The sequence below is a fragment of the Ceratotherium simum genome, chromosome 9, assembly GCF_057802395.1.
Source record: "Ceratotherium simum simum isolate JZ-2026a chromosome 9, ASM5780239v1, whole genome shotgun sequence".
Taxonomy (NCBI): domain Eukaryota; kingdom Metazoa; phylum Chordata; class Mammalia; order Perissodactyla; family Rhinocerotidae; genus Ceratotherium; species Ceratotherium simum.
In genome coordinates, this window is record NC_141908.1 from 63,733,759 (window position 1) to 63,759,903 (window position 26,145).

Genomic DNA, 26,145 nt, shown 5'->3' on the forward strand with positions numbered 1-26,145 from the left:
CATTATACCCTCAATGTCCATCCATGTTGTCACAAATGGCTGGATTTCGTCGTTTCTTATGGCTGAGTAGTATTCCATTGTGTATATATACCACAGCTTCTTTATCCATTCGTCCCTTGATGGGCACTTAGGTTGCTTCCAAGTCTTGGCTATTGTGAATAATGCTGCAATGAACACAGGGGTGCATGTACCTTTGCAAATTGGTGTTTTCAAGTTCTTTGGATAAATACCCAACAGTGGAATAGCTGGATCATATGCTAGTTCTATCCTTGATTTTTTGAGGAATCTCCATACTGTTTTCCATAGTGGCTGCACCAGTTTGCACTCCCACCAGCAGTGTATGAGAGTTCCCTTCTCTCCACATCCTCTCCAACACATGTTGTTTCCTGTCTTGTTAATTATAGCCATTCTGCCTGGCGTGAGGTGATATCTCATTGTAGTTTTGATTTGCATTTCCCTGATAGTTAGTGATTTTGAACATCTTTTCATGTGTCTGTTGGCCATCTGTATATCTTCTTTGGAGAAATGTCTGTTCAGGTCTTTTGCCCATTTTTTAATTGCGTTGGTAGTTTTTTTGTTGTTGAGATGCATGTGTTCTTTATATATTTTGGAGATTAACCCCTTATCAGATGTATGGTTTGCAAATATCTTCTCCCAATTGTTAGGTTGTCTTTTCGTTTTGTTGATGGTTTCCTTTGCTGTGCAGAAGCTTTTTAGTTTGATGTAGTCCCATTTGTTTATTTTTTCTGTTGTTTCTCTTGCCCGGTCAGATGCGGTGTTTGAAAAGATGTTGCTAAGACCGATGTCGAAGAGCGTACTGCCTATGTTTTCTTCTAGAACTTTCACAGTTTCAGGTCTTACATTCAAGTCTTTAATCCATTTGGAGTTAATTTTTGTGTATGGTGTAAGGTAAGGATCTACTTTCATTTTTTTGCATATGGCTATCCAGTTTTCCCAACACCATTTGTTGAAGAGACTTTCTTTTCCCCATTGTATGTTCTTGGCTCCTTTGTCAAAGATTAGCTGTCCATAGATGTGTGGGTTTATTTCTGGGCTTTCAATTCTATTCCATTGATCTGTGTGTCTGTTTTTGTGCTAGTACCATGCTGTTTTGGTTACTGTAGCTTTGTAGTATATTTTGAAATCAGGGAGTGTGATACCTCCAGCTTTGTTCTTTTTTCTCAGGATTCCTTTAGCTATTCGGGGTCTTTTGTTGTTCCATATGAATTTTAGGACTCTTTGTTCTATTTCTGTGAAAAATGTTGTTGGAACTTTGATAGGGATTGCATTGAATCTATAGATGGCTTTAGGAAGTATGGACATCTTAACTATGTTAATTCTTCCAATCCAAGAGCACGGAATATCTTTCCATTTCTTTGTGTCTTCTTCAATTAAAAAATGAGGATTTATGTTTTGAAGATTCTTTTGGAAAATGTGTCAAAAGTTTCAGAAGTAGGAAGATAGGAATTAGAGACAAAGACCTTCGCAATTTTTGTTATTCATCATTTTTACAAGTCAAGATCAAACAATACCTTGCTTTTTTGTTGAAAATATGTGCATTTAGGTTTATCTATGATTCTCTATATAGAGTTTTAGAAAAAATAGATGATCATATCTACTTGTGCCACAAAACTTTCAAAGTAAATGAAGAAAACAAAAAGTAACTTGTGATTCAGCAAAATATAAAGCTTAAGCAAAAAAAAAAAAAAAAAAGAAACCTATGTTAGACCTTCCTCTACACTTTGTAGTAAGTTATAGTAGATTAATATGAGATCTGAATGTAAAAGAAATGATAGACACTAACAGATATTTCTTATAATTTGTATTGGTTTCTTCTTTTTAAAATATTGCTAATATACAAGTGGCATTTGAAGGTAATACTACTTAAATTGAAACCAGAAATCATATTAAAATATCTATATTACAATTGAACCACAGGAAAAGTGATTGAGGCATTTGTTTTTAATATTCATTGTACTTTCAATTCCAGGCTGTTTGCAGAAATTCATTTCGGAATATAAGAAAGCCTGATATCACCACGGTGGAGCTTTTAAAAGATGTTCAGAGCAAAAAAGATCTTATCATTCGGTTAGTAGCTCATGATATTGATCAAGAAGATTCAGAAAGTAACACAGAAGAGGGACTAATGTCTGATGAAGATGAAGTTGTTTTAAGAGAGATTGTACAAGAAGAATGCTTAGGAGAACAATTTGAAGATCAAGTGAAAGAAGTCATAAAGCCAGTAGAGAGCAAAGCTGTGTCCCCCAAGCCAATACGAAGCACAAGCAGCCTGAAAAAATTTTTGTCATTAAGCAAATGTTGTCAACCCACATCCAGTGCAAATATTGAAAGTATTGAAGCAACCTCAAATCATATAATAGAACCTAAGGAGAGACAAGTTAAAAGAACTGTTGCCGAGCTTGACATGGCCACTTACTCAACATCCATGACTGAAACATACTCCTCTTGGGAGAAAAAAACACAGCGTAAGGTGAGTGAGAAACACGATTGTCAGTGACCAGATATCTGTGGAAAGAGTAGAGATCTTCAGAAATTCTATCTAGGAATATACCTTAATTAGGCAGAGAAGAATACTAAACTGGTTCCAGACAGTCTCCTCCTAAGCCTGGTAATATTTACAGTAAGAGAGAAATAATTAACAAATGAAGCCATGAAACTCATTTGAGGGAAAGTGGATAATGGAAAGAGATCTAGATTAGTTAGAAACCCAAGGAGAACAGAAAATGAAACCCGTTTAAGAGAAATGCAAGATAATTATTTAAATCCATTATTCAATAGATTCCAGCCCTTCGTATTCTGGCTGGTAAATTCCCACTGAACATTTTGTGTAAAAAAGCCTTACTCAAGTAGGACAGGACCGGAAGGTGGGCCAAGGTAAGAGGAAGTAAAAAAAGATCCACACAAATTCAGATTTGAATCCTGACTCTCACTTAATAGCTATGTGTCCTTTGGGCAACTTACGTAGCCAACATTTTTTAAAGTTACTTGACAACTTGCCCAAAGTTAACAATCAAAATATTTTAAATATCACTCTTGCAATCGGCCCATAAACTCCACTATCATCATGGGGTACAGCTCTTGTCCCTAGTACTATACCCCTCAAATGCTGATCTGGACTTCAATGACCCTTTGGGTTGGCCCTGTCCAAAAATCTGTGCCAAAACATGTTTTTGGAAAATGCATGTGATTTAAGATTTCCTGGTGAGACAATTCTATTGATTATTCACTTGACATGATTCCCAGGTTAACACAAAAGCTGAGATGAACCAGAGAAGAAGAATAGAGATACAACTCCGTTCCATTCAGAAGCTTAACAGGTGAATCACCTTAACACATACTCGTACCTATTTGTTGGGAAGCTACGTGTGATATCATGACCAAATACAGTCTGCAGAATGTTTTCTTGAGCCTCATAGTCAGAAATGCTGGCTTAATAGATATATAGTATAACATTAGCAAAAGTCAAAATAGATTATATGAACAAGAATAGTGGCCTGTTTTTTTTTTTTTAATTCTAACAGATGTCACAATAAAGGCATTCTCATAAAAGCTATGGCCATGAAGTCACACATGACTTCCCAACAAATAGATCAGAGTACAGGTTAAGATGATTGACCCGACAAGCTTCTGAATTAACAGTTATATCTCTGTTCTTTTTCTTTTTAAACTCAGTAAGGTATGATTAAAAATATTTGTAAAGGGGCCGGCCCCGTGGCAGAGTGGTTAAGTGTGCACGCTCCCCTACTGGCGGCCCAGGTTCGGATCCCGGGTGCGCACCAACACACCGCTTGTCTGGCCATGCTGAGACGGCGTCCTACATACAGCAACTAGAAGGATGTGCAACTATGACATACAACTATCTACTGGGGGGCTTGGGGGAGAATAAGGGGGAGAAAAAGGAGGAGGATTGGCAATAGATATTAGCTCAGGGCCAGTCTTCCTCAGCAAAAAGAGGCTGATCTTCCTCACAAAAAAATATATATATATATTTGTAAAGTACAGGAATGGAAAACTATATTCTTCAAACATTGTGCTAGGTTTATCTTTAAAATTTATTCAAACTCCAATATTATAAGTCATCTCTCTGAGCCATTTCCAAAGAATTATATTGGAAAGAGACATTTTAATTAGAATTATAAGGTTCATCCATCTTTTAAGCAATCTCTAAAACTTTTTTTCATTATAGTGTAAATTAGAGTGCAGAATATGCCAATAAGGTGAGAAAGTACATATCAAACTCTACTTTATGTAATATTTGGTTTTCACTCTTTCAGAAAGAAGAAAAGAATCTTATTACTGAACCAACACATTACTTCATACACAGAATTATGAGTTTATCTTCATACAACCAAGAAGACCTCATTTCATATGCCAGGTATGTGAAATTAAAGCAATGTAAAAGTAGAAATCTGAGATGAAAGTAATGCTAATGGGAAGAATGGGATCCCTGGTGAAACTATGATTGGGCAAGTATTCAGCCATAGACTTTCCCTCACTCCTTCTCTCCTTTAGCTCCCCACTGTGGACACTGAGACTTCCCCTTTCTACCTGATCCACCATTTCTAGTTACCTGGCCTTTATATCCATTCTAGTGTAGCAGTGTCTTGGATCAAAAATTTGCCAGTGTGTTTTGTTTCTGTACTTTTGTTTTTAACCTGGGAGATAGGTAATGGGTCACAACAGTATCTGCACTATCAGCCCAAAGGGTTCCTGCTCAACTCTAAGTAGCTAAATGTTCCAGTGTGTGTAACTGCCTGGAAGAAGAATCCAAACAAAGAAGGGGTCAGTGTAAGTTGGAGCATTCAGAGATGAATTCTAGAAAGCAATGGAGTTTTATGTGGACCTGTAAGGATGGACAGCATTTACAGTCCAAGTTTGGATGACTGTAGGAGCAAAGTCTGGACCATGTGGCATTTATAGAGGAAAGAAAGAACAAAGTACACTGCAGACTTGAAATCTAATTAATAACTCTATCTAGAATAGTTAAAACTTGTCTAAAATTGTTCTTAAGTTTATAGAAATATTCATAACTTGGAAGAGGTAGCATTTTCTATTGTGGGAGAAGCAATGGGTATAAGGAGAAAAATCTACCTGGTTACATTTATTTTTTCCACACGGCATAATGGAATTGTTTCTTTTTGACAATGACATTGACACTATTTTGGGACATCTCCTCCTGGCCCATCATTGCCTTTTTTCCTGCATAATGGTTATTTTAACATACATGCTTTGTAATACAGGCACTTCTTTATTGTTTATATCAATGATGAAGGCAGAGAGTACAGATAATACTAAATAGAAGTCAATTTAGAGTAAGATTGCAGACCAGGAAATTGCATGCCTTGTTTCCTCAGGGAAACAGAAAATAAAGAACTGTAGACTGATAAAAACAACTTTATAGGAGCTCTGCCAACCAGTCACATATCTGCAGCAGCCAAGTAAATGCCCAATCAAGGAAAAGCCACATTCAAAATGGTAGGAAATTCCAGATTTTTACTTGCCCTTGCCAAGCCCTCTCTGCAACATGACATGGCACAGTTGGGAAGATATGGCCCAATTCCCAGTTCCCTCCTTTCGGATGGAAAGAGCAGATTGGAACTTGTTTGCAGTGTTCTCACCTATCTGCTGGCTCCCTGAGGGAATGTTTTCTGTCTCATCTGAATAGCTGCTCAGATTGAAAATTGTGGCATAGTTTGGATCTAAGCTTGGAAACCCACAGATGGCAGTTGATGGCTGCCACAGTGCCTGAAAATCACAGGGGTCTGCAGATGCACAAACACATGAGGGCAAGAGATTATAGGCAGAGGAATACAATAGAACATCTAAGGCCCTGAGAAGAAGCATGATGAGATTCTTGGGAAATAAAACATTTAAAAGCAGATCAGGAAAATTGAAGAAGAAAAAAAAAGCACATACATAGGCCCAGAAGAATGTATGCCCAGAAAAGACTTAAGACGTTAAGGCTCTTAAGACCTGAGACCTTAGACTGTTCCCAAAGCTCAAAGTCCCACTAATTTAGTGAAGGGCTTCCACACCAATCTCCAAAAGCTGGGAGAGGTAGCTGTTTCTTCAAATGTCCAAATTTCAACATAAGATCACAGTACATGCAAAGAAACATGGAAATAGGGCCCATTTAAAGAAAACAAATCTCCAGAAAACGCCCAGGAAGAAGTACACCAATTGGATATACATGGCAAAGACTTTAAAACAAGTCTTAAATATGTTCAAAAGTGGAAAACACAGACAAAAACTAAAGGAAATCGGGGGAAAGTATATGAACAAAATGAGAATAAAAACAAAGAGATATAAATTACATAAAAGAACCAGACAGTAATTCTGGAGCTGAAAAATATAGTAACTGAATTGAAAAATTCACTAGATGGGTTCATGAGCAGACTCAATAGGGCAGAAGAAAGAATCAATGAACTTGAACGCTAGTCATTTGAAATTATTGAGTCTGAGAAGTAAAAAGAAAAATGACTGAAAATAAAGTGAACAGAGCCTGAGGGACTTATAGGATGCCATCAAGCAAACCAATATATGCATCATAGGAATTCCAGGAGAAAAAGGCAGAGAGATTATTTGAGGAAATAATTGCTAAAACCTCCCCAAATTTGAAAAAAAGGCACGAGTATAAAAATATAATAAGCTTAATGAATTCCAAGTAGCATAAACACACAGAGACCACACTGAGACATATTATAATCAAACTGCCAAAAGCCAATGACAAAAAGAGAATCTTGAAAGCAGCAAGAGAGAAATGACTTGTCATGTAAAAGAGATCTCTGTACAACTGTAAGTGAAATTTTCAGAAGAAACCTACAGGCTGGAAGATAGTGGATGATATATTTAAAGGGCTGAAAGCAAGAAAACTGTTAAGTGAGAACTCTATAACCAGCAAAAATACTTTTCAAAAATAAGAGAGAAATCAAGACATTCTAAGACACAAAAATACAAAAGATTGAGGAAATTTATTACCACTACACATGGCCTACAAGAAATGCTAAAAGAAGTTCTTTGAGTTGAAACTAAACAATGCAAAACAGTAATTCAAAGTCAAATGAAAATATAAAGTTCTCTAGAAAAGGTAGATAGATACATGGACAAATATAAAAACCTGTATTATCATAATTTTGGTTCAAAACTCCACTTTTTATTTTCTACAGGATTTAAAAGGCAAATGCATAAAAAATAACTATAAATCTATGCTGATGGGTACAGAATACATAAAGATGTAATTTGGGACATCAATAACAAAGAGGGGATGGGGGTGATCTATAAAGAGTAGAGTTTTTGTATGCAATTGAAGTTAAATTGTTATCTGTTTAAGGTAGAATGTCATAACTTTAGGATGTTATATGTGATCCATGTGGTAACAGCAAAGAAAATATCTATAGAATACATGTAAAAGGAAATGAAAAGAGAATCAAAATGTGTCTCTGTAAAACATCAACTAATACAAAGAAAGGCAGTACTGGAGGAAATGAGGGATTAAAAAAGCTATAAGACACACAGAAAACAAATAAAATGGCAAAAGTAGGTGCTTCCCTATCAGTAATTAAGTATAAATGGATTAAACACTTCACTTAAAAGACAAAGATTGTAGAATGGATTTAAAAAACAGAATGGATTTTAAAAATGGATTTATATAGGATCCAAGTATATATTGTGTATTAGAGACTCACTTTAGATATAAGGACACACACACAGGTTGAAAGTGAAAGGATGGGAAAAGACATCCCATGCAAACAGAAACCAAAAGAGAGCAGAGGTAGCTATACTAATATAAAACAAAATAGACTAAGTGAAAAACTGTTACAAGAGATGAAGAACATTGTATAATGTTAAAAGAGTCAATTCACCAAGAAGATATGACAGTTATAAATATATATGCATCAAACATGAAAGCTCTGGAATATATGAAGCAAACGCTGACAAAATTGAAGAGAGAAATAGACAGCTCCCGCATAATAGTAGGGGACTTCGGTAGACTACTTTCAATAGTGGATAGAACAACCATACAGAATATCTGGAGGACTTAAACAACACTATAGATCAGTTGGGCCTAACAAACGTATACAGAACATTCCACACCATAACAGCAGAATACATATTTTTGTTAAGTGCACATGGAACATTGTTCAGGATAAACCATATGTAAACCACAAAACAAATCTTAATAAATTTTAAAAGATTGAAATTATACAAAGTATCTTTTCCAATCATAATGGAATGAAATTAGAATTCAACAGCAGAAGGAAAACTGGAAAATTCGCAAATATGTGGAAATTAACAACACATTCTTAAACAACCAGTGAGTCAAAGAATACATCACAAGGGAAATTAGAAAATATTCAAGACAAATAAAAATGAAAACACAATATACTAAAACTTATGGGATGCAGCAAAAGTAGTGCTAAGAGGGAAATTTATAGCTGTAAATTTTTCATTTAAAAAGATCTTATAGAAACAACCTAACTTTACACCTTAAATAACCAGAAAAAGAAAAACAAACTAGCAGAAGGAAGGAAGTAATAAAGATTAGAGCAGAGATAAACAAAATAGAGAACAGAAAACAATGGAAAAAATCAGTGAAACCAACAGTTTGTTCTTCAAAAAGATCAACAAAATTGACAAATTTTTAGCTAGATTACCTAAGGAAAAAAGAGAGAAGACTCAAATAACTAAAATCACGAATGAATGAAAGAACACTGCAACTGATTTTACAGAAATAAAAAGTATTGTAAGAGAGTGTATGAAGAATTGTATGCCAACAGTTGCATAACCTTGATGAAATAAATAAACACACGACCCACCAAGACCGAATCATGAAGAAATAAAAAATCTGAACAGACCTATAACTAGTAAGGAGATTGAATCAGTGATCAAAAACCTCCTAACAAAGAAAAATGACGGTTGCACAACAATGTGAATGTTCTCAAGCATATAACTATATACTTAAAATGGTTAAGATGGTAAATTTTATGTTATGTATATTTAACCAAAATTTTTAAAGTGGGGAAAAAGTCAATTTAGAAATCATTTTCATTCTATCTGGAAACTCAGCGATATACTATTCCAGGTTTACTTCCATATGAAGAATGGTTGACAGATTGTTCTTTTGCTTAACCAGTAATTTCTTCATTCATTAAATACACAGAAAATGAAATGTTCTTTTCTTTCGTTTTAGTGAGACTGAAGATCGTACCCCAGATACAAGTGCGAAAATATTAGAAGGTTGGATTTATTATTTTTCTTAATTTAAGTTAGAAAGTATTCAAAAGGAGACTTTGTTTACTGCTTATCATGATGAATTTTTTAGTTATCAAACCTGAATTTGATACTATTGTTTTTTTCCTGGGAGCTTATCTACTTTTGGAAAACGATCCAGGTGTTAAAATGAGCCAACTAGTTTGCCTTGTCTGAATTGTTATTAAGATTTTATTAACGATTTTGGTCAAATATATGGTGTGATGTTATGAATTTATATTTACCATGTTCCTGTATGAAATAACCACAAAATAAGGGTGTATGATAGTTTCCGAGCCAGAAACCATGATACTAGGATTTAACAATTTATCTGAAAGGTTATCTTTCCTTTATGCTTAGCCCTACCAAAATGTACAAAAAAAAGACTTTTAGAGCTAAAATTTTGTTCACATTAAAATCTGGACCTCTCTTTCTTTTTTCTTATCTCTATTAGTACTGACTCCCTAGAACATTTGTGAAGTCTTTTTGGTTCTCTGTTTGTTGAAGCCTCAGAGGATCAATGTCGTTCTCACAATGATAGCGTGTGAAAGAGGTAGAGCGTCGTGTTTACTGTCAAGTAGCCTTGAAACTCAAACCACAGGTTTACCCTGGTTATTCCAAACATACAGCCCACTCAAGGAGTAACACACTCGAGAAACACCTTCTCTCAACTTTGAAGTAGAAATCATTTTCATTAAGATGATTCAAAGAATAGGAGTAAGTATGCCAGAGTTTTATGAACATACCATAACCAGAAGGTGTCACGATAATCACTGATATGATACCTATATTATGGAATCATGAGCTGTTAGAGTCAGACAGAAACCACTTAATACAACCTCCCTCATTGTTTACATGAGGAAACTCAAGCTCAGGGTGAGTAAGTGACTTGTCCAAGGTTCTGCTGAGTCAGAGGCAGAGCCCATCTTGCAGTGATCGTGCTTAATTCTTATATTCTTCTGCAAAATTGCAGCTATCCAATTCAATCATTTATTCATTCATTCAGAGATTCACTGAGCACCTCCTTTGTGTTCTAAGATCCCATGTGTGAACAAGACTGACAAAGTCCTTGATCTCATAGAATTTACATTGTAACTTGGGGCGGGGCATCAAAGGGTCAGGACATAAATGAAATAATTCCAGATACTGGTAAGTTCTTCCATTTCACCTGGGACAAAAACCAAAGAAATTGGAATAGCTTGCAAAACCCAACATCATCTGGACATCACTCCGGTCCCCTATTACCTCTCTAACCTCCTCCTCTGTTCTCTTTCTGGCTCACTCTGCTCCAGCCTCACTGCCCTCCTTGATGTTCCTTAAACATTCCAGGCATTCAGGGCCTTTGCACTGGCTGACCCTTGTGTAGTACTTACATCTGTATTGCTTATATCTGCATTACTCATTCCTCACCGTCAGATCTTTGCTCAAATGTCACCTTCTCAGTGAAGTCTTCTTTGGCCACACTTTGAAATTGTAACTTCATGCCCACCATGGCACTCCCTGTTCCACTGCTTTGCTTGTTCTTCTCCCTGGCACTTATTACTGTCTATTGTTTTTTCACCATCTCCCTCTAGAATGTAAGTTCCCTGAAGATGACAGCAGTATCCCCAAGAACCTAAGACAGGCATATAGCAGGAGGAGGCATTTAGTCAAATAGGAGAGACTATGGGAGTAACTAAGAGGGAGGGAGAGCACAAGAATTCGGTTTATGGTTATGTTTATTGGCTGTGTGGAGACTGAGGCACCACTAGATATTCAAGTTGAAGTGTCATATAAGCAACAGGATATTTAAGTCTGGAGTTCAATGGAGAGGTCAGAGTTGGACATACACTTTCTTAGTTTCATATAGAATATACAATAAATTCTCAAATAACTTAAATCTGAATATCCAACATCCTCAACTATCAGGAATTTTTCTGTGACTCTTCATCAAAACAAATTTCTAGTGTATCCTGAAAAGTTGATAGCCATTTAGCCTAGAAACTTAAAAACGGTGTTTAGAATGATAACCCTGGGAGTGAATCCAAATGTTCTCAGTTATTTAAAAGCAAAAGTCCATTCAATTATGTGCAATACAGAATTAGACATCTTAGAAAGACTATCAACCAACCATGAAATCTTATCAGTTTTGTCAGGTAATTCAAATAATCAGTCCCTCTCATATTTGTATTAATTGATGTTTTACTAGTACTTTTTTTTTCTGGAACCTACATTGGCCTAAGGGTAATTCAGAAAGTGACCACTTGTGCTGGGTCTTGATGATTACATGCCTATAAAATGCAGAGTTTTTACGTATAACATATCTCATTTTGTCCTGTTGTGAGACAGGCAGAAGATAATCTCATTCACATTCTACGTATAAGAGAAGTGAGAATCACAGAAGTTAGACTCAATTTGCCAGGGTTTACACGGCTCTTAGTAGTGAAGCTAAGACTCAAAACTCAGGTTTCAGACTCCCTAGCAGGTTAGCTGCCTCCCTAGTGGTGGGTTTTTGTGAAACTTCTCTCACAGTATAATTTCCACCTCCTTGGGCTGATTTTCTTTTATTGGAAATAAATATTGACCTCCCCTGGAACTTAGGCAACTTTTAGTTCTGTAGCAACTCCCCAGATTTCCTCTTGGTATTGCCTCAAAATTCTCCTGATTCTCACCCAAAGTATTTCATAAGACCAGCACCTTCCTTTTTGTTCCAATTATCTATCTAAAATCAAAGAATGTTTGAGCTGGAAAGGCCTTTAGAAATCATCTATAGGGTAACCCCTCATTTTACAGGTAAACAAATAGACCCGTAGAGGTCGAATGGTTGTGCACAGATGTATAGCTGCTAAGTTACAGAGTCTGCCTCTCCTGAATGACGGGCTAAGACATGCCCCAGAATTCTAGGGATCTCACTTATTTCAGTTTTGTTCCCATTGTCTGTACACTAAAATTAATAGTAATAATTTCTTCTGTCTAAATTCTATGACTTTTAGTGAAAAATAATAAGATCAAGTTTGTATCAATACTATTCATGCCTCAGAAAAAATACTATTTTTCCTTCCTCCCACCCAACAGAAAGTTCTCAGGAACAAAAGCCAGAGAGTTCAAGCAGTATTAAGGTAAGCATTTTTCAATAGCCTCTAATTAGTATACATGGGGTCCAGTTGAATATAGCCCAGATTTCAAGGTCAGATCAGGACTGGGTGTTGTGATTTGAGGGACAACAGGAAGTATTCCCTATTTACAATTCCTTCATGCTCAGATCTCTCCCCCTGGCTGTACCTGGTACCTGAGAAATCCCTTAATCAAAATTCTCACCTTAGAGCTATCATTCCTTGCTTAAGTGTACAACATAAGCCACTGTTCCTTCCTAGCACCTAAATACAATTCCATTCCTTAACTCTATTGCTGCAGTCTCTGGAGAAAACCCTGAAGGGAGTGAGTCACTTGGCCCTGCCCAAGGCAGGTGGACCCAAGTGAAGGACTTGGAGAGGCAGGGAGGAAATAGAAGCTTCAAAAATGGAGGAGAGTGGGGGTTGGCCCCAGTGGCGTAGCAGTTAAGTTCGCACATTCCGCCTCAGTAGCCCAGGGTTCACCAGTTCGGATCCTGGGCACAGACCTACTCACAGCTCATCAAGCCATGCTGAGGCGGTGTCGAACATAGAAGAACTAGAAGGACCTAAAACTAGGATATACAACTGTGTACTGAGGCTTTGTGAAGAAAAAGAAAAAAAAGAAAGTAAAAAAGAAATGGAGGAGAGTGGCTTGTAGGAAGTGAGTACTGTTTCCATCTATTTCTCTGTATTCCTAAGGATTGACTTTCAAAGGCAGCTTTCTAAAAGGCCCACCTACCCTCCAGTGTAAACTCAGGAAATTTCCTCTTCCCTGATCCTTTTCAGAAAGTTTCCAACGAGGGCTGAAGCTACAGATTCTCTTCTCTGTTTTTTCACTTTGTTTCTTGGCTCAATTTAATCCCATCTTTAAGCAAGTCTTCTCAATTCCATGCACACACAATCCGTCATTTATCCAGTCACTTCTCATTATCAGAGTAATTTTCAGAACCAAGTCTTACAACTCATACTTAAGATAACTTTTGCCAAACCTCCAAACATGCTGGGTTAGTTCCTCACTCAACCTAATGCTCATTTATGAATATACATCTATTTGACCAACCTCAGGCTTCACTTAGGCAGTACTTTCCAAGTAAAGTCATATGGCAATAAAGGGGAGATACTGAATCTTTAGTCTGAGGACCTGATGACAGGCCATTCCTTGTGCCAAGCTGAATTCCTGGCTAATCTGGACCCTTCTGGCTCTTTGTCTTTTCCCTCACTTGATGGTTTTTCCATGGTGAAACTATGGCTAAAGTTGTTATCCAATCCAGTTTCAAGTAAGGTGGAGTAAGCACATTCCACTCTGTATCTCTCACTGATTAAAACTAAAAACTGGACAACTACCTAGGATTCTGAAAAATAAATGATAGGAGTTTGAGAGGGAAATCAAAATTCAAAGAACAACCAATATCATTATGAGTTTTCTGAGTTTTTTCCTCCCATATCTCCTAGCTTAGACTCAGGACAGTTCAAATCCTGGAGTTACAGTCACGTGCCACATGACATCTCCGTCAATGATGGACCACAAATATGACGGTGGTCCCATAAGATTAGAACCATATAGCCTAGGTGTGTAGTAGGCTATACCATCTAGATTTGGATAAGTACACTCTATGATGTTCACACAATGAGAAAATTGCCTAATGCTGCATTTCTCAGAACATATCCCTGTCGTTAAGCAATTGACTGTACATAGAGGAAATGGACAGAATAAAGCTCCAAGAGAAACCATTACTCTCTTACCAGAATTAGAAACAAGTTCCTGTGGAATGGAAAGTGGAGAAGCCCGCTTTTTTCCCCCTCCTGGTCTTCCCTTGAGGAAAGTTTCAGCCATAAAGCTGCATGGCAATGGCAGCAGAAGCTGCCAAAACACTTAAAAATCTGAGAGAAAATCCTTCTCTCTGACCGGAGGAATTAGGAAAAGGTCTCCAGTAACCTGAAGAATATTAGGGGGAAAGCTGCTACTTTTTTCTCTGCTTTATCTTGTCACTTTACCCTGGACACAGATGTAGTCGTGGGATGTGTAAGACAGCACACACAGGGAGGCTAGAGCCACAGCATTGTAGCCATAGAACCAGAAAAGGGGACTGCTGAGAGTTGGAGACACTGAAAGAAATTGCAGAGAGTAGGGACCTCATAAAAGGACCCCCTACAAATCTGTTTGTAAAGTCTTTCCTGACTTTCCTGACAACTCTTTCCTGAGTTGTGCACACATGGAACTGACCTGAAGTTATATAGACAAAAGACTTTGAGAACTTGAACCATATATAGACTTAATACTGGTGCACACACGGGGATACTAAAAAAATGTTGCCAAGATTTTGAAAACTGAATTTACACTGGAACTCCAGCCATAGAAGGTAGGATAGGATCTATGGTCTGAACCTAAGTGGGTTAATTATCCACTTAAGCAAACAAACAAATAAAAATCAGTCTTCTCCAGAGGATTTTAACAGTTCTTAGAATCTAATAAATTGTTTTAAATGCCCAGGATACAATCCAAAATTACTCAACATACAGAGAACTAAGATAATATCTATAGCTTTTAAGAGAAAGACGTGAAATACCAACTCCAACATAGCCAAGATTTTGAAATTTTCAGACAAAAACTTTAAAGCAGTGATTATAACAATTTTCCATGAAGTAATGGGAAATATTCTTGAATCTAATGGAAAGATAGTTGTTCTCAGTAGAACTGAAGTATATTTGCTCATCTCAGACACATAGTAGCATCTGCTCTCTTTTAGGTTAGGGGTTCTCAAGTCTAATTCTCACTCATTAGAGTCAAGTGGGCATCTTTTTTTAAAAATATCAATATCTGCCCCAACCTCAGGGATTTCAATTCAATCGGTGTGGGACCCAGTAATTCAAATTTTTAAAAAAATTTCCACAGATACTCTATTGTGCAGCCAATAATGAGAATCAGTTGCTTTAGATAGTCTCTGCTGCATTTTATTCCTCAGGTGTCCTGTCCAAAATATCTTAATACATAAGCTGCCTCAAGTCCTCTTAGACGAACTATGGTGAAACTTTTATAATAATAGTTGGTGGTGTTTACATAATCTATACACAACGCACTTTATATAGAACTTACTTCATTGATTTTTCACTTCCTTTTTTAATTGCTAGCATTATAGAACAGCTACAATAAAGCCCAGCTACCTGTCCCAGACAATTTTATGCCTTTCTGGGAAAATCGCTGCCTCTGCATTCACAGAGGTGATAATGGCCTACAGACTAAAGCCAGTATTTGAGCCATGTTCCCCGCCCTACCAGGTCCACAGCGTTTATTGCTCCAGACTCCAAAATGGCTAAGATTTCCATAAAAGGAAATTGGAGTTATGTGGTGAACCTCCACTTTCCTTCTCTCCTTGTCATTATATCTATTATCAGAAAAGAATTTGTAACTTATTACATATTCCAAGTCAGCCAAAGGAGGGAGGGAGCAGACAGAGCTGATTATTTTTGTGTCTTAAGATGTCTGAGGCTTTGATCATAATTTAATGATAGCCTAGGTCCATATCTATGACAAGGGTCAATCCTTGGTGTCAAAATTGGCAAAAGTTATGAGCCTAAGTCTCAGAATAATTCTTTGAGACTGCAGAGCACAGATATTACTTATGGAAGAAGCTACAATGGTTGTATTACATCACTTGAGGATTTCTAGGTATCCATAGTGTGTAGTGTCCAAAAAAAGACTAAGTTAGTACTCTTTGTTTTGTCTTGGCAGTTTATCACCATCTTTGAAGGAAACAAGAATATTCTTGGCAGTGTGCATCCCTCAAAAGAAGTCATTTCAGGTACAAAATATACTATCCTTTTAACAACTGGTATAATAAATCTCTCAATTACATCATTTTGAACTTAGAATTTTTGACCACTTACCCTCCTGGAATGAGCAGTTACTCCCTTGCAGTATTGACACCTATTATCAATATGAGATTGAAATAATATTCTTACTATTTATATATATAGCAGTTTGCAGTTTATTATGCAGTTCTCTTACTTTAACCTCAAACCAAAGAGATAATAGATAATGGAACTAATATTTATTAGGTAGCAGCTATCCTCATTTTATTAAAGAGGAAAGTGAGTCATTGAGGAGGAAAGTGAGAGTATGTTACACAAGGTCATGCCACAGCGAGTAAGCTGCAGAGCTGGGATTTAAACACAGTTCTGCTTGACTTCAAAGTCTAAGCTCATTCAACATGACCATAGTCCACACACTCAAATGTTCACAGAAGACAGGTAGGTAATATAAACAAGAGCAGTAGGTTGAGCAGGGGTCTGTGGTCTACTGGAGATGCCATGTCTCATCTAAAGAAGCAAGATGCTACTAAGGGCCAATCATTAGTGTACTGGATTGTTGCCAGGTCTTCCAATTCGGGTCTTAACAAAAGTAGCTGGAAATGGAAGTTTTATGTAAAAATTCCTGACTTTTAAATTGTATCAAATAATTCAGAGCTTTTGTGAAACACTTTGTAGACAGAATAAAACTTGTCCACATCCCGTACACCATACTATTCTCCCTCTGCAAATCTTAAGGCCCTAGTTTACAAAAGAGAAAATGGAGAGAAATAACTGCCTCAGGTTACACAGTCAACAAATTTGAGTTTTTAGGGCTCAAAAACAGGTCTTCTGACTTTGATCTTACATTCTTTCTTCCCTCTACACTGTGGTTCCATATAGTTGCCATTGCATCCCAGAATGAGGTCTACATTGGGTGATGACTAAAGATAGTCTATGGTTTTGCTGTGAAAAGAACTATTAACTGATGAACACACGAGTTCACTATTCCCCCTGGGGATGAGCTTCATGTGTGCCATTAACCTAGGACACTAGCCACCCACCAATCTTGAACAAGATGCGGCAATCCAATAGGGTGAATACAGCTTTGGGACAGTGTTCTCAGTGTGTTTCCAGAAACTGCTTTGCATTAGAATCACCCAGGATGTTTTTTAACAATGCAGATTCTTGGGCCCTCTCCAGAGTGGCTAAGTTAGCATCTCTGAGTAATGGTGCTCAGAAATCTGCATGTTTAACAAAGCCAACAAGTTTTAAGAACAGAAACTGTTTTTATCCCTCCACTGAGAATTCTAGAAGTCTTGCAACAATGCCTCAATCATGTTAGTAAAATTTTTATCTTGCTTTTTCAGAATGTACATCTTTCTCTTTTATCCATCCTTTTGTCTCGTCTGCTGCAGATTTTGGCTTTTTCTTTTTTAATTCATAGGTCATTTAAAAAATAATAGCACAATAAAAAACTTAAGCATAATTTTTGGTTCTTTATTTATATTTAAATTTTCTTCAGCTATCTTAGCTTTACCCATAGATTATCTTGCTAGAAAAGACAAATCTAAGTAACTGCAAGGGGTATAGTCATGAACTTTGGTGTGTGCTGGAATTCAGAAAATATGGGCTTTTACTGTCATGTGTGTTTTCATGTCCTATCACCTCCCATCATCAAGTTTCAGAAAAGTAGATAAATGCTCACTTCTATCCTTACATGTAAAATAATCATTTTGTTAAATTAAAATACGATATTCTCTACGAGCCCCTCAAGTGGTGCAGAAAAATGAATCCAAATGGAAACTCATATCTGTATAATCTTATCCCATATGAAAAACAAAATACTTGAAATTAGTCAACTGAAAATTTACCCAAAGTAGGTGAGAAATTATAGCAGTTTTAATGCACTTTCGCATTCACTTGGGCACTCTGAAATAGACACCCTCATGGTATAGAGCTGCAAGTTACTTTCCCATGTAAGTTTAGTTCATCAGGCTTTTTCAGAGAGTTCTCTGCTGGAAAAAGAAAGGCATTCTTGCACACCTAACTAGAGAAGTATCAGAAGTATCAAAATGCAGTATAATTATGCCATGAAAGTCAGAAAACCTGGACCCTATCCCCAGCCACTTTCTATTCGTGTGACTTTAGACAAGGTATTTGACCTCGCCAAGATTCAGTGCCCAAAAATGGAGATATCATTCTTCCTGTTTCCTTCACATGAGTGTTGGAAGCATCAAATAAAAGAATCTTTGTGACTGTTCTTTAAATCCCATAAAGTATATTATAAATGTCAATTTGTGACTTCTAAATCATCAGTGCTGTAGTATGATAGCCTCAATTAAAGTATCTAATAAATATCCATATTACTTTTTTGCTTTGTCCACAGAAACTTCCAAGCCCAGTATTTCCAAACAAGGATCTAAAATGCTGGAGAAGGTATCTTCAGCTCTGGCAAAGGTGTTTTCTAGAACTAACACCAGTATTTCCAAATCTCCCTCACCACCTCACCAGGACAAGCACTGAAGCTTCTATATCTGATATAACTATGCTTACTTCCCTTAGAAAATAAAGTGGCTTTTAAAGCATGACATAGTGTCCTATAACATGATTCTTACAATACTAAGCAAAAAATTAAGAGCAAAGGAAAGCATAATAGAGACCTGGGTAAGAGAAGGGTTTGATAAATACTTTTGATAAGAATTTTAGCATGAGAAGATGCTGAGTACTAATATTACCTGTGTGCCATGAGGATAAACAGAAAAAGTGAACCTGGAAAAACCACTCAGCCCTCAGTACCCACCAGAAAATGAACTTGGATGTTTCCTGCTAACATTTTAGAGGATATTATCACCAAAATCGTTAGCAAATGAGGATGAAACTCAAGCTGAATTCTATGACACAGCTATGAAACTGATTGGTTCACTGTTAAAGGTGTATTCAGATGTTCAAATAAAAAGTATTGATACCAAGCACAAGATATCAGTTTTCCCCACCTGCAAGTAAAGTATCATCAGTTTATAAAATACCTTCCAAGCAAAAAGATCCAACTATGGATAAAGCACCATCTGGAAGTAAATAATTACTGTGCATAAAATGTTATATGTACATAAAATGACCCATGTGACTAAAAAAAATCCTTTCCAGATAAGGATAAAATACCATCTATAAATAAATCATTGGTCAGTAAAGTTATTAAATCCTTTATATAAATATTTTTACATGAATATAGATAAAGACTCTACTCGTAAGAACATAACAAGTAATGAGGAAAATTTAACTAGATGGATAGCTAGTACAGTGATAAAAGACATTTTTCAAAATTAATTAACTTGCACTTGTGATATGGATCCAGCTTCAGCATGTTTGCCTCTGGAATCTAAGGATCTTGTTTAAAAGATCCAAAAAGTAGACCAAACAGCAAAGAATATCAATCATCGTCATGTCTACTCTAATGCTGACTCAAATTTTTAGAGAATGTGATATCTTCTCTTTTATGTAAAATTTTCTTGACAGTAGCCAGTGCTAAAGCAGAAACATCTGAGAAAATTTTGTTTTATAAAATTGGATTTCCTTTAATGAAGTTAGTCAGTGAGGTTATGACAGGGAGCTCCAGAGAAAAAGATGTAATTATATAGTAGAATTTTTACTTTCCAGTGATAATGAAGTTATTCAATTAGTAATTTAATCTATTTATAATAATTTCATAAATTATTTGATCTCAAAGATCATGCATAATTATGTAACTTGTAGGTTCAGACCTTTTCAAAAATGATAATTGATGAGAAATGACTGGCAATCCACTTCAAAACTATGTTCAGGAGAATTCTATCAATGTGCGTAAGTTGACAGTGGTGTTGAAAGTATTCTTACAGATGTCGTCCAAATCACTGATGTTCCCCAGCCTTAGATATCACATGCTTTAAAGGTGCCTTTTAAAATAACAATATTTTATTGTAAAATTTTTTATCCATGTTTTCAAAAGTTGTTAAAGAAATAAGCAAATTTCTAGCAGCCGAAATACACTGATTTTTAAGGCACTCTGGTTCACATACTTCTGTAGTTAAAGATTTAATATATAAGAGTAAGGTACTCTCTCATATGAAGTTTTTTAATGGTAAAGGAGATTTCCAATTTTTTCCAACTCAAGTACAAGAAGAAGCATCAAGTTCAGAATTAGTCCTTGAAGCTCTCAAAATTGTGGGAAAAGTGGTTAAAATTATTGATATATTTAAGTTCCAGGAAAAACCTTAATTCAGAAAAGGTTCTGTGTTAGGCATCATGTGTTAAATGAAACTTTGTGCATATTTGGCTAACCTGGTGAAAAAAATTCTAAAAGTATCAGAGATTTTTATTGAAAAAAATACATATTACCTGATAAAATTGGTAGTAGTTGAGATTTCTAGAAATAACAGTCTTTGAGCTGTTGATCCTGAAGAATGCCTTTTAAATCTATAAGGCATTGGAATGATTTCTCAGGTTGTTGATTCTCTTCATGTTGTACTAAAATAGATGTTGGCAAACTTTTTATGTGAAGGGCCAGGTAGTAAACATCATAGATTTGCAGGGCATATGGTCTCTGTCAAAACTACTTGATTGTGCCTTTGTAGCACAAAAGCAGCCATAGACAAAATATCAACAAATAAATGTGGCTATGACTCAATAAAAAATTATTTATGAACAATTAAATTTGAATATAATTTAATTTTCACATCACAAACTATTATTCTTTTGACTTTTTTCAGTAATTAAAAATTGTAAAACCATTCTTTGTTTGTAGGCTGGTCAAAAATAGATGGCAGGGCAGATTTATCCCATGGGTGGTAGTTTGCTGACCCCTGTACTATGAAAATTTGGGATCCATAAATTAGTTGAGTGTGATATGAAGGGCACAAAAGAATATTTCTAAAAACAGTTAATTGTACCGGTGAAATTTCAAATTTTGTTATGAAAAGTTAGTACACAAGGTTCAAATAGGAGGAAGGACCTGGCCACCCACTTCCAAAATAATTGGCCATCAAAACCCTTTGAATAGCAGTGGAGCATTGTCTGATATAGCACCAAAAGGTGAGAGGACGGAACAAAAGGACTGAGCAGGGTTCCACTTTGCTATACACAGGGTCACTAGAAGTCAGAATCAACTTGATGGCACTATCAACAGAAGGTTCAAATGTTCATATCTTTAGTGATTTGGTTATTGAATACATTCCTGAGATGGCACATGAGCATTCTGCTAAAGTATAACTCGTGTTAGAAAAAGGTAAGTTAAATCAAGATTTAATTTAAAGCTGAATTTCTAGTAAAAATTGTTTCTTACCTTGGGAATAGCCAATCAAAATGGATCCAGACATAATTTCAGAATACTTGGTAGTCACATTTGTAAAAAACTCAACAATAGTCTTCACTGCAGTAAATGGAGCTCCAAGTTCTCATGCCCCCTCAGAAACACTGACAAACAAGCAAAAACTGTCAAAAGCAACTTTGTTGGAACTCTGAAAAACAGTCAAAGGTTTATAGCAACTAATAAAACACTGAATCAAGAAAAAGGTAACTTCAAAATGGTAGCAAAGATTTGTGGTGTTTTTACTTGCCCTTGCCCCACCACTTCCCCAGCACAGTAGCAGTCTTGAAGAAAGAAACCTGCATTCCTAGTGTAAGTCCTTGATCCCTGGTTCTGGAGAGGGCAGAGCAGACCTTACTGGAAAATTATTGTGTATATCTGTCCATTCCAAACTGTCTGGGAGCTTCATGAATGAGTGATACAAGGCACTTGTCTCTGTTTTACCTAACTGGGAGTTCAGACCAGAATATCAGTGAGCATTGCTCAAAAAAAGTACAAGCCAAACTAACAACTCACAGATGCCTAGAGAAGAGAATATGATGGAAACATGAAACAGATGCCAAAGGCCCTGGAATAAAAGTTAGGGAGTTTCATTAAGAAATTGGGACATTTAAAAGCACCCATGTGAGGGAATTTAGAAAGCCATGTACTTGCCTAGAGCAAAACTTATGCTCAGAAAAAATATGAAAGTCTCTAAGCTTTCACCTCAGGCTGATCCTTAGGCTCAGTGCAAGCCTAGCTTAGTAATGAAGTAGTGCCCTAGCACAGACCCAATCTGCACATACACTGGGGGATGCATTATTTCATTTCCTTGTTTGCTTGTTTGTTTTGTTTTTGTGTGTGTGTGTGTGTGGGTGGGTGTGTGTGTTTTAGCTCCTGGTATTTAAAGGACTCTCTGTCAAAAGTCTAGTTTAACACAAGGAACAAAGACTTCAGTGATCACGTAAGACAAGGAACATAGCCTTTGAAACCATAGTTAGGGAAAGTCACTAAACAAATGGACTACTATAGCCTTCAACAATCAAAAAAAAAAAAACCTTGGAAAAGAGGGAGATCTTATTAGCAGAGTTAATACATTATAATAATCAAATGTCCAGTTTTCAACAACAAAAACAAAAAACAAGGAATTATACACTTAAAATGGTAAATTTTCTGTTGTGTATTCTTACCATAATAATAATAAAAAAGAATATGTTTTTTAAAAAAGAGAACCACACAAATTCTGGAGCTGAAAAGTACAATAACTGAAATGAAAAATTTGCTAGAGGGGTTCAACAGCAGATTTAAGTAGGGAAAAGAAATAATCAGTGAACTTGAATATAGGAAAATTGATGATATTTAGTCTGAGGGTTAGGAGGGGAAAAAAAAACAAGATAAACTCAGAGATTCATACCAAGACACATTATAATCAAACTGTAAAAAGCCAAAGGCAAAGAATCATGAAAGCAATGAGAGAAGTGACACTTCACATTCATGTACAAGGATGCTTAATAAGATTAACAGGTAATTTCTCATCAGAAACTATGTGGGGCAGAAAACAGTGGGATGACATATTTGAAATTCTGAAAGACAAAAATTCTCAACTAAGAATACTATATCCAACAAAACTGTCCTTAAAAAAGAGGGAGAAATTAAGACATTCCCAGATAAAAGCTAAAGGAGTTTGTTACCACTAAACCTGCCCTACAAGAATTTATAAAGAGCATCCTTCAGGTTGAAATGAAAAGACACTAGATAGCAACTCAACGCTGTATGCAGAAATGAAGTTCTCCAGTAAAGGTAAATATATAGGCAAATATAAGAAATACTATTATATTTTTGTTTTGTAACTTCATCTTTTCCTACAGGATTTGAAAGACAAATGCATAAAAATAATTATAAATTTATAGTAATGGCCACAATGTGTAAATAAGTAATTTTTTGACAACATGCAGTGAAGAAGGGGAGAGAAAGCTGTACAGGAACAGAGATTTTCCATGCCATTAAAGTTAAGTTGATATCAATTCAAATTACACGTTATACATTTAGAATTTTAAATGCAATCTCCATGGTATCCACAAATAAAGCATCTAAAAAATATATACAAAAGAAAATGAAAAGGGAATCAAATGGTTCACTACAAAAAATCAACTAAAAACAAAAGAAGTCAGTGATGGAAAAAAAATGATGGGCAAAAAAAAGCTGTAAAACACAGAAAACAAATAAATGCAAAATCCTTATCAGAAAATATCTTAAATGTAAATCAAGTAAACTCTCCAATCAAAAGGCAGAGGTTTTCAGAGTGAAAAATAAATAAATAAATAAACATAAAATAATGTTTATTTATATTTTATTATTTGTTTTAATAAAAATATTATTTATGTTATTATTTATGTTTATTATTTATGATCCAACTATATGCTGCCTACAAGAGACTCATTTTAGATCCACAGAAACAAACAGATTGAAAGGATGGAAAAAATATTCCATGCAAATAGTAACCAAAGGAGACCTAGGGTGGCTATATTAATATCAGAGAATATAGACTTTAGTTCAAAAACTGTTAGAAGAGAGAAAGAATGACATTATATATTGATAAAAGAGTCAATTCATTAATAAAATTAAAAAATTATAAAACAATATATATATGCACCAAACAACAGAGCCCCCAAAATATTTGAAGCTAATGTTGGCAGAATTCAAAGGAGAAATAGTTCTGAAATAAGTTGGAAGTCTTCAATACACCACTTCCAATAATGAATAGAACTTCTGTACAGAAGATCAACAAATAGAAGACTTGAACAAAATGATAACTTGATTAGACCTGACATATAAAACACTCCACTCAACAACAGCAAAATACATGGGTACACATAGAATATTCTTCCTATGTTAGGCCACAAAACAAATCACAATAAATTTTTAAAAACTGAATCATATAAAGTATCTTTTCTGACCATAATGGAATGATGCTAGATATCAATGAGGAAAACTGGAAAATTCACAAATATGTGGAAATTAAACAACATACTTTTAAACAACCAATGGGTCAAAGAAGAAATCTCAAGATGAATTAGAAAATACTTATAAGTGAATGAAAATAATGACACAACATAATAAAACTTATGAAATGCAGCAAAGGCAGTGTTCAGGGGGAAATTTATAGCTACAAATACCTACATTAAAAAAAAATAAAGATCTCAAATCAATAACCTTAACTTTATATCTTGAGGAGCTAGAAAAAGGAGCAAACTAAACCCAAAGCTAGCAGACACAATGAAATAATCAAGATTAAAGTGAAGAAAATAAAATAGAGACTAGAAAAACAATAGAATCTATGATGCCATAAGTTGTGTTTTTGAAAAGATGAACAAAATTTACAAACCTTTAGCTAGATCGACAAAAAAGTAGGAAAAGTTTCAGTTTTTCACCACAGAGTATGATGTTAACTGTGGGTTTTTCATAAATCTCCTTTATCATGTTGAAGTAGTTCCCTTCTATTCCTGGTTTTCTGAGTGTTTTTATCATGAAAGAGTGGTGGATCTTGTCAAATGCCTTTTCTCTGTCAATTAAGATGATCATGTAGTTTTTCCTCTTTATTCTATTAGTGTGGTCTGTGTTAGTTTCCTAGGGCTGCTGTAACAAAGTACCACAAACTGAGTGGCTTAAATGTCCCACAGTTCTGAGACTAGAATTCCGAGATCAAAGTGTTGGCAGGGCCATGCTTCCTCTGAAGGTACTAGAAGAGGATCTATTCTAAGTCTTTCTCCTAGCTTCTGGTAGTTCCTTGGCTTGCAGCAGCATAACTCCAGTCTTCACATTGTGCTTTCCCTGTGTGTGTGTCTTTTTACATGACATTCCTTTTAGAAGGACACCAGTCATATTGAATTAGGGGCCCACCCTACTCCAGTACAACCTCATGTTAACAAATAATTATATCTTCAATGACCCTATTTCCAAATAAGGTGACCTTATAGGGTATAGAAATTAAAGCATCAGCATATGAATTTGGAAATGATGCAATTCAACCCATAATGTGGTGTATTACATTGATTGGTTTTCTTATGTTGAACCTCACTTGCATTGCTGGGATTATTCCCACTAATTCATGATAGATAGTCCTTTTAATATGCTGTTAAATTCAGTGTGCTAGCATTTTATTGAGGATTTTTGCATCTATATTCATAAAGGATATTGGTGTTTAATTTTCTTTTCTTATGATGTCTTTACATGGCTTGGGTGTCAGGGTAATGCTCGCCTTATAGAATGAGTTAGGAAATGTTCCCTCCTCTTCCATTTTTAGAAGAGTTTGAGAAATACTGGTGTTAATTCTTATTTAAAAGTTTGGTAGAATTCACTAGTAAAGCCACCTGGGCCTGCACTTTTCTTTGTTGGGAAGTTTTTTATGCCTTGTTTCATCACTGCTATTCAACATTGTAATAGAATTTCTAGCCAGGGCCATTAGACGATAAAAAGAAATAAAGGCATCCAAGTCAGAGAGAAAGTAAAACTCTCTCTGCATATGAGAATAGAGATCCTCTATATATGCAAATTCACAAGAAGGCTACTAGAACTAATAAATGAATTCAGCAAGGTTGCAGGATAGAAGATGAACTCAAAATGTCAGTTGTATTTCCATACGCCAGAAATAAATAATCCAAAAAAGAAATTAAGAAA

The 26,145-nt window shown here is 35.7% G+C and overlaps 1 protein-coding gene across 2 annotated transcripts in view; it reads left to right on the plus strand.

Annotated features, from left to right (window-relative positions):
- FSIP2 (fibrous sheath interacting protein 2) overlaps positions 1–18,699 on the plus strand; it is a 96,796-nt gene extending 78,097 nt beyond the window's left edge. The window contains exons 18-23 of one of the 2 annotated variants that reach the window (XM_087435463.1): positions 1,991–2,490; positions 4,280–4,396; positions 9,212–9,258; positions 12,325–12,368; positions 16,093–16,162; positions 18,538–18,699. In XM_087435463.1, the coding sequence (XP_087291589.1) occupies positions 1,991–2,490; positions 4,280–4,396; positions 9,212–9,258; positions 12,325–12,368; positions 16,093–16,162; positions 18,538–18,674 (915 nt within the window). In that variant the 3' untranslated portion in view covers positions 18,675–18,699. Of the gene's footprint in view, positions 1–1,990; positions 2,492–4,279; positions 4,397–9,211; positions 9,259–12,324; positions 12,369–16,092; positions 16,163–18,537 lie in introns of both variants that reach the window. The other variant, XM_087435464.1, reaches the window with a different exon arrangement.
- The last annotated feature ends 7,446 nt before the right edge of the window (positions 18,700–26,145 follow it).